General features: G+C 29.6%; 4 protein-coding genes across 6 annotated transcripts in view; 1 reads left to right on the top strand and 3 right to left on the bottom strand.

The window, feature by feature from the left end:
• The window catches only part of LOC139986947 (uncharacterized), a 127,123-nt gene extending 125,224 nt beyond the window's left edge, over positions 1-1,899 (bottom strand). The window contains exon 1 of the mRNA XM_072002720.1: positions 1,550-1,899. The gene's annotated coding sequence lies outside the window, so the exon portion shown is untranslated. The remainder of the gene's footprint in view (positions 1-1,549) is intronic.
• A 1,562-nt stretch (positions 1,900-3,461) lies between these two features.
• LOC139986959 (uncharacterized) lies at positions 3,462-6,826 on the bottom strand. 3 transcript variants are annotated; one of them, XM_072002742.1, is made up of 8 exons: positions 6,585-6,824; positions 6,333-6,508; positions 5,965-6,255; positions 5,545-5,880; positions 5,389-5,474; positions 4,985-5,317; positions 4,486-4,907; positions 3,462-4,415 (listed from the first exon to the last, which is right to left on the bottom strand). In XM_072002742.1, the coding sequence occupies exons 2-8, from the start codon at positions 6,501-6,503 to the stop codon at positions 4,039-4,041; spliced, it is 2,016 nt and encodes a 671-aa protein (XP_071858843.1). In that variant the 5' UTR covers positions 6,504-6,508; positions 6,585-6,824; the 3' UTR covers positions 3,462-4,038. The 3 variants fall into 3 exon arrangements, with proteins under 3 accessions (XP_071858843.1, XP_071858845.1, XP_071858842.1); XM_072002744.1 differs by having other exon boundaries at positions 5,389-5,471; positions 6,333-6,826; XM_072002741.1 differs by having other exon boundaries at positions 6,333-6,824.
• Positions 6,827-7,002: 176 nt separating this feature from the next.
• Ndc80 (kinetochore protein Ndc80) lies at positions 7,003-9,586 on the bottom strand. Its single transcript, XM_072002746.1, has 2 exons — positions 9,087-9,586; positions 7,003-8,979 (listed from the first exon to the last, which is right to left on the bottom strand). The coding sequence occupies exons 1-2, from the start codon at positions 9,304-9,306 to the stop codon at positions 7,244-7,246; spliced, it is 1,956 nt and encodes a 651-aa protein (XP_071858847.1). The 5' UTR covers positions 9,307-9,586; the 3' UTR covers positions 7,003-7,243.
• Positions 9,587-9,860: 274 nt separating this feature from the next.
• On the top strand, positions 9,861-13,364 carry LOC139986971 (uncharacterized). Its single transcript, XM_072002763.1, has 6 exons — positions 9,861-9,981; positions 10,128-10,261; positions 10,335-10,533; positions 10,615-10,752; positions 10,826-10,973; positions 11,062-13,364. The coding sequence occupies exons 1-6, from the start codon at positions 9,934-9,936 to the stop codon at positions 11,349-11,351; spliced, it is 957 nt and encodes a 318-aa protein (XP_071858864.1). The 5' UTR covers positions 9,861-9,933; the 3' UTR covers positions 11,352-13,364.
• Positions 13,365-13,570: the final 206 nt, after the last annotated feature.

Raw genomic sequence — 13,570 nt, 5'->3', positions numbered from 1 at the left:
CTCCATAGCCTGGGCCATTGTTAGGTGAACGAGAGAGCTAGAGACTGTTTCTTGAAGCTGGTTTGCACCAACTCACCGTTCTCTTCGTTTGCTCTTTTGTATGTAGCTGTTAATCCGTTTTGATATTTTCTTCCGATATCATTGCGCTTTAACTGACCGACTAATTCCATATGATACACACATACAATGCTATCTTAATTGAACCTCGTTTCGCTCGTTTTTCTTTCCGTTTCGTGTATATAATTTTCTCGAACGATACTTTACGAAGTGTATTTAACGGGAAGATGAGCCACAGATAACCTCTAAACTGAAGATTTAAAAAATTGGTAGGAATATCGATAACACTACTTATTGCCAATTACAATGTGCAATAAATAATGTTATCGTTAGAGAATAGAGCATAAAATTTCGGTTTAAAGGTTGAATGAGAAACAGAGTATATGTTCCTTTTTCTTTTCTTCATTATTTTCTAAATGCTCTTATTTTTTCCCGAGTTTCCAATAAAATTTGTTTCTAACTATTTACGTTTATTTTCATAATTTTACATTGGTGTAAACCTGCATCAAAGAAAATACGAGAAAGAGATTATCGTAATAACTGCCGATTACTCGGTAACAATGGCAACGCCCATACATACGAAGTCTGTAATCGAAATGCTTTATATTTTTACACCGAACAAAGCAGTATATAACGTACAATAAACAATAAAACATGTCCTTCCATACGCAACCTCAAGATGACAAATGTTAAATTTTTATTTTTACAACAGCCCACTATCACTTCCGATATCTGAGCTATATTCGAGCATATTCATAGTTGAGACTATTTAAGTAGGATTAATTGAGACAAAGTCGGATAGGAATTCATTTTAATCGACTCACGAGATTTACGATTTCTACTCGACTCGATCGTCTATTGTAATATATGCAATTATAAACGATACGACAGTCTACGCTAGTGATATTATTGTATAATGTCAACGTTTCACACCTATACACATATACACACGCGTGTACACCTGCGTGTGTGCATGCATAACACATACACAAAGACATTTATGTGATCTTACCGTGCGCTACATTTCGATAAAGATTTTGCAACTGTTCGTTTGTTTGGTCGTAAAAAGAAAGAATATCGTCTAACGTGATTTTGTTTCAAATAAAACAGCGAAAAGGTCTAAATGAAGCGGTCTCAAAACGGTCTGTCCAGATACTACTGTCTTATGCTCCATCTGTTGCACGAAACTTTAGTTCTAACATACGCAGCTCTCGTATATAATTCGTATATAATTTTCAATGAAAATCAAAAAACGAAGAACCGATCGGTACCAAAAAATAAATCTCATACATTAAGTCATTAACTTCGTAAAAAAAAAAAAAGGGATGTACATATGTATTTAAGATAGCTATATATTATTATATATACAGACATACACACATAACACATCAGACATCTCACACACATATACATATATGTAATATGTGAAGGTTTTCAATGTGCTGTTAATTGCAAATCAATCTAATTGTTGAATACTTTTCTTGTTACTCACCCTTCGATGATCGTAGTCAAAGTAAACCGATTCCCGAAATCTGGTTGGCAATGTGATTATTCAACAACGTAGCTTTTTTCATTTGTTTACTCGCTTGCAAATCTTACACTTATGAAGGAAACTTTCATAAAATATACCTTCTCCGTGTACTTGACGTTTCTTAATGTCTTATTTATACACACTTAATACTTTAACCACAATCTATTTCATTATAACGAAAAGACTATAGTTAAACCGATAAAATAGATTTTCGTATGTAGTTCGGCTCTGATGCGTCACCGAAAAATCGCACGTTGCCAACTGAACGTTTAGAAATGTATTATTTTGAAGTCGCGTTATGTCAAACTGATCGACCATTTGAACGTCAAAAATAAACAGCACGTGTGACAACCTTCGATGTAATACCGCCGATATCCAATTAGAAAAGCGCCAAATTCGAACGGTTCTCTATTTACTTCGTGTTCTTTTTTTCTCTTTGGAACTGTTGTAATGCTTATTTAATTGGCAATCGGCGTCGATTACTTAATTCCATGATCCCCTACAGGGATTATCGATTACAAAGTGGAATTAATGAAAAATTTCGTTTATAATATCGAATAAGATTTGAAAATACAATATATTTCCCGAGATGCATTCGGAATGATCGTTCGAAGAATGTCGATTTTTCTTAAATTACGAACATACGTAATACCTCAGAGTCATTACGATATCAATACGTAAAAATAACGAAACATTTGTGATTCGTGATGTATCGTAGATTATTACCGGGATATTGGTAATTTCGTACGACAAATAATAAAATATATACGAACCCAAGTATTTATGTACGTCGACGAAAATTTTCGAATTACGGCAACCATGATGGATTCTATGCACTTCCCTCTCACTGTAAAAAATACCATTCGAGATATCGATCAGATGTTTCGAATTTTCCCGCAAATTTCATTCGAGAAGTTGTTACTAATGTCAATCTTCAATTTCTATATTCTTCTTAGAGTAAGAACTTTTGTATTATGAGTTAAAAGTACTATTTCTAAGATTAATTACGAAGACCATTGAGAAAACGTTAAAAAATAATTTATGTTTTTAAAAATATCTCGAGTATGCCGTAAGGACAACCGTACTGACCTGTACGTGAAAGTATACGTATCCGACAAGGGAACTTTAATCTTTCGATATCGCGTAAATACGAAGGAATCTTCCTTGAGGGCGCAAGCATTTCGCATCGTTTTCAAATTCAGCGTATTTTGAATCTGATAGGAGGATGGGAAAATGGCGCGAGAATACAAATTGTAAAATTTCGAATTTGTAACTTTTCATAATTTTGAACGAGAAGAAGTAACAAAAATGTGGGATGAAATTCCTTTTTTGAAATTTATTTGAGGAAAGTTCCTTCGTAATATTTCACGCGTATAAATAAACATTTTTAATATTTCACATTTTATCACAATCTTCATCGAAGTCGTTCAAATGCGAAGACAGTCTTTTTCGTCTCGAAGATAACGTTAAACTTATTTTACACGCATCGAATGTTAGGACTGTGTTCGTATTACGATAGTTGTTAGCGAATGAACGTTTCTCGGTCCCTAGAAAAGAAAATAATCATAAAAAAAAAGAGATCGAATTTTTCGTGAAGAGAGAGTACACATATACACGCTTACTGGGAAACATGTATATGTACTTAAAAACGTCTTTGTGCAAAATTGATGAATGTTTTACGTGTACTAAAATGTTCCCTTTTAATCCTATTAAGACTTACAAAATATAAGTATTATACTTTACTTGTATATATACATATGTGATAAAAAATATATATATATATACACCTGGTTTTTCATGTCATATTTATATTACATCCTTGTAATTCTTTTTAATATTGAGCAAAGTGGAAATATGAACAATAACACACGTATTCTTTATTACGAGCGAATATCTCATTTTATTTATTAAAACTATTCATTAAATTATCAATTATTCTCCAGGAATATCCAGTCTTAAGTTATCTTACATACCACGTTCAATTACAAAACTCGATTTTATTTGTTTCCTAGTGGAAAATTAAAAATACCATATGTGCTTTGGTATTAACGTCACTATCACCCTATAAGAGTCTTTTAACTTATGTACAATTAATGCACATAACTTCTAAATTACATGCTCTTTTAAAACAATAATATAACTAATATCCAAAACCAACTTCTTTAAAAATTATATATTGTTTTGTACAAACTTTATTTATATTTCTAAACTAAATTTATATGTATATATATACCAGTGCAAAAAATTTGAATCAGAAATTAATATAATTTATAATATGTATATCTCCTATGTGTAAATTATTATTTAAAAATATATTCTTATATCGTTGAAAATATAAAAGTACAATTTTTACATTTTTTAAAATCAATTTCTTGGATAAAAAATAATTTAATTGGATAATAAGGTTGCTTTCTTGCAAAATATTTAATATAAATTTAAGAATTATTGAGTTATATCACATTTATGTCCGAAGCAGTACTGATAGTGGGCAAAGTACTATCGCTCCATTCTGGATGAGGATAACTCCTTAGTGGACTTGGTATGTTAACTGGCATTTTACTTTGCATCCTTATATCTTCAACTATATTCTGAAATTGTTCTGTTATATTAGAGCCTATTAAATTATGAGGCGAACTTTGTCCTTTATTTGACTCCATAGACTTTTTAATTCTATTTAATTCTTGTACATCAGTCTCTTTCTCATGAGCCTTTTTGTTGGACAAATTTAAATGTTCCGATGATGATATTTTATTCGTATCTTTAAAATTTTGTAAATTATCATTTTTTTTATTACTAAATGTTATTACATCATCTTTCCCTTGATTAACTGAAAAAAAAGATATTAAATTCGTAAAATATTATGATATATATAATATGTACATATCAAATATATTTACCATATTGGCTAACTTCTGTGCAACCCAGGTCTTTATAAGAAGGTAAAAGGGTAAGTGAAGATTCTCCAGCAGGTAAACTAATAAATTCTAAATTGGCAGAATCTTTAAATGAAGGTTCTTGAACATCCTTGGTTTGTTTGTTTTCTAGATTCTCAATTTGAGTTTCTGAAAATACTGGTATTTTATTTGATTTATGCAGAAAACCTTGTACGTGTTTAATTTTGGACGGATCATGATCCACTGTGGATAAAGAAACATCAGATATATCGTGCCAAGAGGTACGTATATTGGAATCATGTGAAGAGGTAGAAGTAGGCGATGAACATGCACGACGTCCATGAACAATTGGAATTTGTGGATTCGAATTATCTTCGTGAATATAGATATCTTTTAATTGGTCTGCAATGAAATGTTGAACCTTCCTACGATGTAAAATGTAAATATAATTGCCTTATAACATTATTAAATTAGATTGAAATTAAGTAATGCTTCAACTAACTTGATTTCATTAAGATGTTCGATTAATAACGAATGTTTGTATGATGACAAAACTGAAAGTTTATCTTTTTCCACTGTTAAATACTTCACCTCTGAATTCAACTGTCTTACACGTTCAGTTTGTTCAGCGAGATTCGTTCTTAACTCTGCTACAATGTTTTGAGAAGATTCATAATTCTTCATCTCTTCTGTTAATTCGGTTATTGTTTTATCTCTAGCTTGAATAGTTTTTATTGTTTTATCTAATTCTTGTTTTAATGTTTTTTCAATTACTTCTAAATCTAACTGCCTTTTTTGAGCTTCATTTAATAGCAATTGTTGTTCATGAACTTGTCTAATTTAAGAACAGATTACATAAATATAATGCATAAAGTTATTACAATATGTTTCTAATACTAAACATACCGCAGTAAAGAATCTCTCTCCTCGCGTAATGCTTCATACATAGAATTCATTTGTCTAGTTGTTTCTAATTTAGCTTCTAAATCCTGCTGCAAATAATTCCATTTCAATATTCAAAATTTTCAGTATTATCTATTCACTTATTCTTAATAAACATACCACTATAGGTGGTTTACTGGGTTCAATTGGTATTCTAAATACTACTTGCTCCATATCAGCAAGAATTTTATTAGCTTTATCATCTTTAACTAGGTGTTCTAATTCCTTTATTAAAAAATGTAATGTATGAACTGGGTTGAATACACCAAATTTGTCATCAGAGTAATCAGATACTCCATCACATTGTACTCCTCTGTCATAAACTATGACAGATTCCACAGTGCTTGGTATTGATGTACTTGACGGATTTGTAGTGTATGGTGCTGATTTTATATGTTCTTCTATTCTTTTCTGAGAAGTTGATTGCTTGACAGGAATTTCATCTAAAAATTTATGCTACAAAAAGAAGTGTTTCTAAATTAACTTACGAATAATTTTATGCATATTTAGAGAAATGTAAATATAAAAATTAATACTAACATCTAGTTTCTGATGATTTAGAAAATGTTTCTTTGACTCCTTAGTGTCACTACCATGTTTTGATGATTTTGAACCTGGTGTTCTCGTTGCCACTTGTTTCATAACAGCTTTATTTTGTTCTCTAAACACCCTACCCCAGTTCTGATCGCCACTATGACCAGGTTTCTTTTTTTCTTCTACTTTGTGACTAGTTGGGCTACTACTAACCATAGTTGATGTACGTTTACGGCCGTTGGTTTTAACAATTATTTCTAACAGTTTATTACAATCATAAGATAATCCAGAAGTAGGCTACAAATATATTATATGGCTAAAATTTATGTGACAAGAAAACCTGTAACTATAAAAATATTTCAATTTTTAGTTACCAAATGGTGGTTAATTTCCACTGTATTTTTGTTACTGCGGGTAGCAACAGCTTTCCTAGCAGAGCTCATTTTGCTACTCATTATAATAAAATAGTAGAAAAATGTGTTTTTTATACCAAACAAATATTTAAACTTGCAAATCGATTTCCACCAACCATAGACATAATTCATCTAACCTAATATTTTAAAGAATACATTCACATTATACATCGAACAACATACCATAATATATTGTAATATTCGCCAGCATACTTATCTTGGCGTTTACGATGTGTACACCATCTTGTATGATTGAATAATTTTGAACAATCATTTTATCGTTGTACTTATTATGCAAAAAAATATAATAAAAATATCTAATATATTTTCTTTAGTTTTAAAATAATTTATTTCATATAATTTAATAAATACTTTATACTTTATATATCTAAAATCGACTCCAAATATGAAATTGCAGTCTTTTAAATTCTTGCTTCTTGTATATAAAAGTTATTAAAATCATACAGACGCGCGTCTCAAAACAATTTAAGGGTTTCCTGTTTCCACGTTACAATTCAAATAAATATAAATTAAGTACATATATTATCTTGGTAGTTTACCATGTTTTTCTTATCTTTATGTAGATGTGGCGTTTTCAAAAAAGTGAAGTCAAATGTAAAATTATTAATTATATAAATTTTTATTTTTACAGCAATATGGAATAGTGATTCAATTTGTACACAATTATACATATAATTAAATATTTTCGGATACATGATATACTAAATTCGTTTTTTTACTCTTTTAGTATAATATTCAATAGTTAATTTGTAATAATACACTTATTTGTACAATTAAGTTATTATATAAAAATTATATTGAAAATATTGCAACCTAGATTATTAATTACAATAAAAATTAGATACTCTATATCATTTATTATGTTTCTTTAATATACTGACAAGCTTATTCCTGTGTTCACTTAAAATCTCATAAAATTTATCAAAAAATAATTTAGCAGATTCCTCTATATACGCTTTTCTTCTTTGAGCTGCATCCAGTTTATCCGTTGCTTCCTCTAACTCTGCAGCAACTTGTTGTGTATTTGGCATTAAACCTTGAACTTCTCTAATGTCATTTTGCAGATTTTTTATTTGTTCCCTTAATTTTGTTTCTTCATGTTTAGCATCAGCTTTGATTTTACTTATAAGGCTTTTCTTTTCTTTAATCTTACTGGCAACATCATTATTTTCATCTTCTAGAATTTTTATTCTCTCTTGAAGATTCTCTAATTCATTAGTATTTGATTCTAACAAACATTCTTTTTCATTAATTTGAGATCTCAACAATTCTTTCAAATCATTTATTAAATTAGCTTTAGTACTTAATACTTCCATAATTTCGGGTTGCAATATACCTTTCTCTGGCATCTTTAACTCCTCTAGATTCACACCCAGATCTCCACTAAGATGCATAAATATTTCTTTATTATATGTTAGAATTGCCTTAGTTAAATTATTATTAATAGATGCTAATTTAATGTCCATAGTGTATATTTCTTTTTGTATCTCTTGTAAATATTCATCAAACTGGTGCATGTAATCCTGGATTTCTGTACATTTATTTAAAATTTTATCTCTTTCTGTCTTGGACATTGGTTGCTGCTTAATAATAGAAAGTAACTCATTATGCTGCGTGTCTTGTAAACAAATTTGTTCACTCAAAACATTGCACTCAACTTTTATTTGATCTGCTTCAAAATTAATTTTTTTAATATATTCCTCTTTTGCACTGATATCACTCAGTTGCATTTTTTCATCGTTCTGTAAAGAAGAAAGTACTTCCTGTAAATGTTTTACTTCTTCATCTATTTTATTTGAGTTTGTTTCAGCTGCTTGTAATTTAAGCATTTCTTCCTCTAGTTCAGAACGTGCGGTATTCAAGTCTTCTTCATTTACACCTTGCTGTTCTTCAATTTCTTGTAAATATTTTTCGATCATTAACGCTTCCTCATCCAGTTTCTCATCATTCCAGGCATTATAAAAATTTAGCATTGAGAAAAAAGTATTTTTATTAATTACTGCGTTTATTTGATTCCCTACAAATGGTAGGTTCTCTAAATTATACTTTGTAAAAGCTATTTCCCTTATTTCACAAATTTCTACTAGCCAACATATCCAGCCCAAAACATTTGGCCAAGAATGCATAGCATTAGCAGTTTTTAACCAAGATTTATTAATAATTCCTGGATAGTGGAGTTTTTTTGCAACCTTTGGCAATTCCTCCACATAATTTGTGATTGTAAGAATTTGTTTAATGTCCAATATTTTTACTAAATATCCAGAGACTTCAACAAACATTTTTAAAGTAACAGGTTTTAAGCTTCCATTGCTATTAATCATTGAAGAACAATGATTTATAGCTAAAAAGTTATCAATTTTATTAAGCATATGAGCCTGATATGTTTTGTCTGTTAGTGGTCTTGTATCCTTTCTAGGACCTTTGGCACCAATATTGCTAGCACGGTCAGCTGATAAAGACCTACGTCCTGTTGGAAGTCCTGTATGAATTTTGCTTGAACTTCCTAATGTAAGAAGACCAGTAGGTTTGCTAGCATTTGTTATTGGTGTCTTTGGAGTTGTCGGTACTTGATGAAGTGGAGTTTTAGCTATAAAAATAGTAACAAACATTTATATTTATATTTAGACTATATACATTTATATTTAAAGCATTTTTTATATTTAAAATAGAAAAAAGGGCATTTTAAACTTTCACCTGTTGTTTTTAATACTGATCCCTTAATACTTATTCTATCACACGAAGAAGCTCGCATTCGAGGTCTTGGTATATGAGAATTTTCATTTGAGAAAATCTTTGGTTTTAATGTTTGTGTTTTTCTCGATTCTGTCCGCATGAAACTTTTATCTTCTCTATCAAACGAAGATATCCTTACGGGATTCGTAGATGATCTACGTCCTAAAGAGTTACCCGGCATTTCGATCAAAATAAAATATACTTTCACATTAAAAAACTATTTAAATAAAAATTGTATTTAAAAGAACTGGAAGTTTCAATATGTGATTTTAACATTCAGAGCAGTATAAGCAAGCATTTTGAATTTCGTCGTTAGATATAGAAGTATAAGATATAAAAGATTGGTAACTTGAGTAGTATATATGTCATGGTTATGCAGTAGTTCATTTAAGATTCACCCATTGTATGCTTCTGAAATAAATTAAAACGTCAATAATTGAAAAATTGTACTTTTTATTATTTCTGGTTTATGTATCAAATTTAGTTGTAATATATAATTAATAGGTAAATATCTCAATTATCTCGAGATTATCTTGTATTTTAAGATTCTTAAGCAATTAGCATCTCTGTTCTTACTTTTCTTAGTAAGAGATGTTTAAGCTTGTAAACGTATAATCTCTGGTATAAATAAACTAACCATGTTTGAATTCCAGGATGTTTAATTAAATAATAGTAATGGAAAAAAATATATGAATTTGTAACTATATATAAGTTATGAAATATAATAAATAATAGATGAAGTTCATTTTGTAGAAGTTGTGTTAATGTGAACAAAATAATACAAAAATTGGGCAAAATCTAAGCAATAATGTTGAGAACATCATGTAAATTATCTTATACATTTAAAACAAAAAAGGTAGATATCATATAGATAATTCATCTTCATTATGAATTAGATGTAACATTTTCTCTTTTTTTAATGTACTATTATACGTATCACTTATTAATATGGGACAGAAAGAACATGATTTTTTATATAATTCAAATGATATATTGGTGTAGAATTTATGGGTTCCACTAGCAACATGTTCTACAGCGATTAAAAGTATTGTCGGAAATAATCTTCTGCACTTTTCAAAACACGAAGTTAAAATTTTACAACTAGTTAATACAAGTAAATTGAACAAATTAACAGAGTGAGTAAATTATTGATATTTAAATGATAATATTTAATCTATTTACCTGATTGTTTATGTTATTTAAATATAGATTCATATCGGCATCATATGCTGAAACATTAATATCAATGCGTACCAGCAATGGACCTTATAAATCATTAAATGATGTATTATTAAAGACTAAGATAGATGTTGATAGTTGGAACAAGTTTTGTACTTCAGTCATTAAGCATCACACGAAGCAGAAATGGAAGAAGTTCATAAAACCTGATATATACACGACAGCACAGGTACAATAATATATTTATATTATTTCTAACAGTCGAACAGTGTTAGGTAGTGCATTATGTTAAAAAAATAAAATGTTTCAGATGCCAGCAAAAATATTGGGTATAAATGTAGGACCCACTGCAATAACTTGGGCATTAGTAGATTGTGATTTTAACGTGTTAGTTTGGGATTCCATAATTTGGCAGAGTAACTCTTTGGCATATGATGTAATCAACTCGGTGAATATCTTAAATCTGATATTTCAAAGTAAAAAAGATTTACTATTTTACTTAACACTTATATCCACTTTAGGTACCACTTCTTGTCCAACAATTACCACTATCTAGTTCTTATGTGATGGAAGAATTTAGTGTTAATCGCAAATCACACGCTTCATTAATAATGCAATGTCAGATAAACAATTCTATTGGAAGTTGTATTAAATTACTAATAAATCAAAGTATGTTTATACAATCATAGCAGAATTATTAACAATATAGCAGAAACGAATAATGCTTGATACACTTTCTGTAAACTAATTTTTCTAGGAACAAATAATTCGAATTCATCAACAGATACTCTGTACCTATTAAAATATTTGACGACAGCGCGTTTTTTTAATCTTTTGATTGCATCTGAAGTAATTGCTGTTGAGTATATTATCAAACAAATACTAGATAATACCAAGAAAAATGATGAATGGATACAGAACATAAGCATAGGCTATGAATTAAAACAAAAATATATGCAAAAAGCCAAAGATGAAAGAGAACAGATGGGCCGGTCTCTATTGACAACTATAGCTTGTTTACATATTATTAGAAGTTGTATATTCTAATTTCATTAATAAAATTTGGTATTGTTTGTTAATTAAAAATCTATTTTATACAAAAAATGTAAATATCACAGAAATTTTAATAAGAAAACCATTAGGTATGAAAATAATAAAAAACAGAATAAATAAGAAACGAAATATAACAGCTTATCTAAACAAAACCAAATTATAAATGTAAAAATCATGTTTTTATTAGCAGAAAGCATTCTGTTACGTATGTTTAACAAAAAAATCAGATGTAGATTAATTTCGTGTTAGTACACTATCTTACAATATTATTTTATTATATAAATAGATATAAATGAATTAAATTTAATATAAACATTTGCTGTTTTTCTTACAAAGTATAACATAGTTAAATGTTATAACATTTTTTTCAAGAAACAATTTTTTTGGAAACACATAGTACGAAGAAATACGTGTTCAAGGAAGCTTCATATCAAGTTTTCGTATAACAGCTCAAGGCTCAGGACTTCAAGGTTAATACAATGTATAGAGGTTCACTCATTTATTATATATTATTTTTATTATACTATCATACTATCAACACATAGTACAGTGTAATTTAATATATCTTGCTCCTAGATACAAATGCCTTTTAATTAAATAAACAGGTAAGTAAACGATTGGTCACAATAGTAGCGGTAATATTATATACCGGCATGTATGTACTGTTGTGAGCATCGAGTAAGTATCTGAGAGCAAGATATCCGAAAAGTGACTATTGCAACAAATTTGTACGGTCAACTAAAAATTAATATGTTTAGACAATACTTTTGTACCCAAACCCATAATGTTAAATTAGGTACATTTATTGAAAAGATAGTAACACCGCTACTTAATCCGGCAGTGATGCTGTAAAAGAACGTTATTATTTAATCGAATATGCATAAGCACACCACAAAGTTCTCCACTGTATGTATCTGATGACGTTTCAAAAAAGTGGTAGCTCAAAACAACAAACGGTAAATGATAATATATGTTGACTTGACACTAAGAAATCAGTGAATTGGTACACCACTTGCAGATGCTGAATTGAATTGCGTGTGCCGGTGCTCGTGTGTGTTGTATATCTCTTGGTTCAACTAATATGATACATTATGAATAAACGGGTAGAATAGTTGGTTAAGCTTGTATTCTTTCGTATATCAATACTTTATGAAACATACAATAAATTAAAGTTAACTTAAAGAGATTTCGTACGCCAATCTCCTTGGTAATCATTTGATGTACAAATGATGGTAATTTTTCGATCGTGCTGTGAACGTATATAATGATCTTTATGAATTGAATAACAGAAGTATTAACCAGTACTCCATTTTACTTTCATTGTCGATGGACTACAGATCATCGAATCTGTTATCGAAACGACAAGTAGATACGCTATACAATTGAACTATGTGATTGCACGCACCTCTTTCAATGTGTTACTCGCAATCGCATCGCTGCCAGGTTAACGCAATTAATTAAATCGTTAAAATAATACCCGATCAGACCAGCTGGATACGAGTCTTAACATATATGTATATTGATATATCTAATATATAATTCTGTGTATATAATATATCTATATGTATATTAATACGTATGTGCACGTTTGTATTACGCTACAACACATCGTGAAACAAAAACCGTTAAGTACATTATAATAATTACTATCCCCTTTTTTTCTCCACCCCGCCTCTTTATATAGTTTACAACGCACTTTTCTGCCTTTTTCCTTTTTTTTTTTTGCTTTGTTTTCGTTTTTTTCCCCCTATAACCCGGGACCTTCTTACGCAAGCGTATACGTGTATAAAATCTAAATCCAGCTTAAAACGTACACATCATCTCGTGGACCGTGCACCGAAGCGATATTACCAGCTCGCTTCGAAATCGTGCGAAAACGATGCGGCCTGAGCATCATGAAAAATAACTGAGGACTGAGGACAGAAGAGTGTGTCTCGCGATCACGAAACTACGGCTCTATACTTGGATGGACACGCAATCAATACACAATTACAACATTACAAACAATACTCGATATTTTTTAAATATATATAATAACATTACTAAAATTATACAGTGTCCCGGATTTTTCTCCGCCGAATGGTTCAAGCATATTGTATGAGTAAAAATAACAATAATTTGATTAAAAAGTTATAACAAAAATACGCTATAATAATGAATTGATTTTTCGTTTAATTTCATTTTAAAATGTTGCGTGTTTTTATAAAAATACA

This window comes from Bombus fervidus, chromosome 4, assembly GCF_041682495.2.
Source record: "Bombus fervidus isolate BK054 chromosome 4, iyBomFerv1, whole genome shotgun sequence".
Classification (NCBI taxonomy): Eukaryota; Metazoa; Arthropoda; class Insecta; order Hymenoptera; family Apidae; genus Bombus; species Bombus fervidus.
Note: the sequence above shows the minus strand (reverse complement) of the source record. Positions and strands in the feature narration are given on the sequence as shown.

What these genes read in the sequence shown, in the direction of transcription:
- LOC139986959 (XM_072002741.1), bottom strand. Translation starts at nt 6,503, where the DNA reads ATGAATTATGTCTATGGTTGGTGGAAATCGATTTGCAAGTTTAAATAT. An exon ending in TAAATCATCAGAAACTAGAT is followed by an intron (nt 5,881 to 5,964) that starts GTTAGTATTAAT and finishes TTCTTTTTGTAG; the next exon opens with CATAAATTTTTAGATGAAAT. An exon ending in GAACATCTTAATGAAATCAA is followed by an intron (nt 4,908 to 4,984) that starts GTTAGTTGAAGC and finishes TTTACATCGTAG; the next exon opens with GAAGGTTCAACATTTCATTG.
- Ndc80 (XM_072002746.1), bottom strand. Translation starts at nt 9,306, where the DNA reads ATGCCGGGTAACTCTTTAGGACGTAGATCATCTACGAATCCCGTAAGG. An exon ending in ATCAGTATTAAAAACAACAG is followed by an intron (nt 8,980 to 9,086) that starts GTGAAAGTTTAA and finishes CTATTTTTATAG; the next exon opens with CTAAAACTCCACTTCATCAA.
- LOC139986971 (XM_072002763.1), top strand. Translation starts at nt 9,934, where the DNA reads ATGTTGAGAACATCATGTAAATTATCTTATACATTTAAAACAAAAAAG. An exon ending in ATACATTTAAAACAAAAAAG is followed by an intron (nt 9,982 to 10,127) that starts GTAGATATCATA and finishes ATATTGGTGTAG; the next exon opens with AATTTATGGGTTCCACTAGC. An exon ending in CATATGATGTAATCAACTCG is followed by an intron (nt 10,753 to 10,825) that starts GTGAATATCTTA and finishes TATCCACTTTAG; the next exon opens with GTACCACTTCTTGTCCAACA.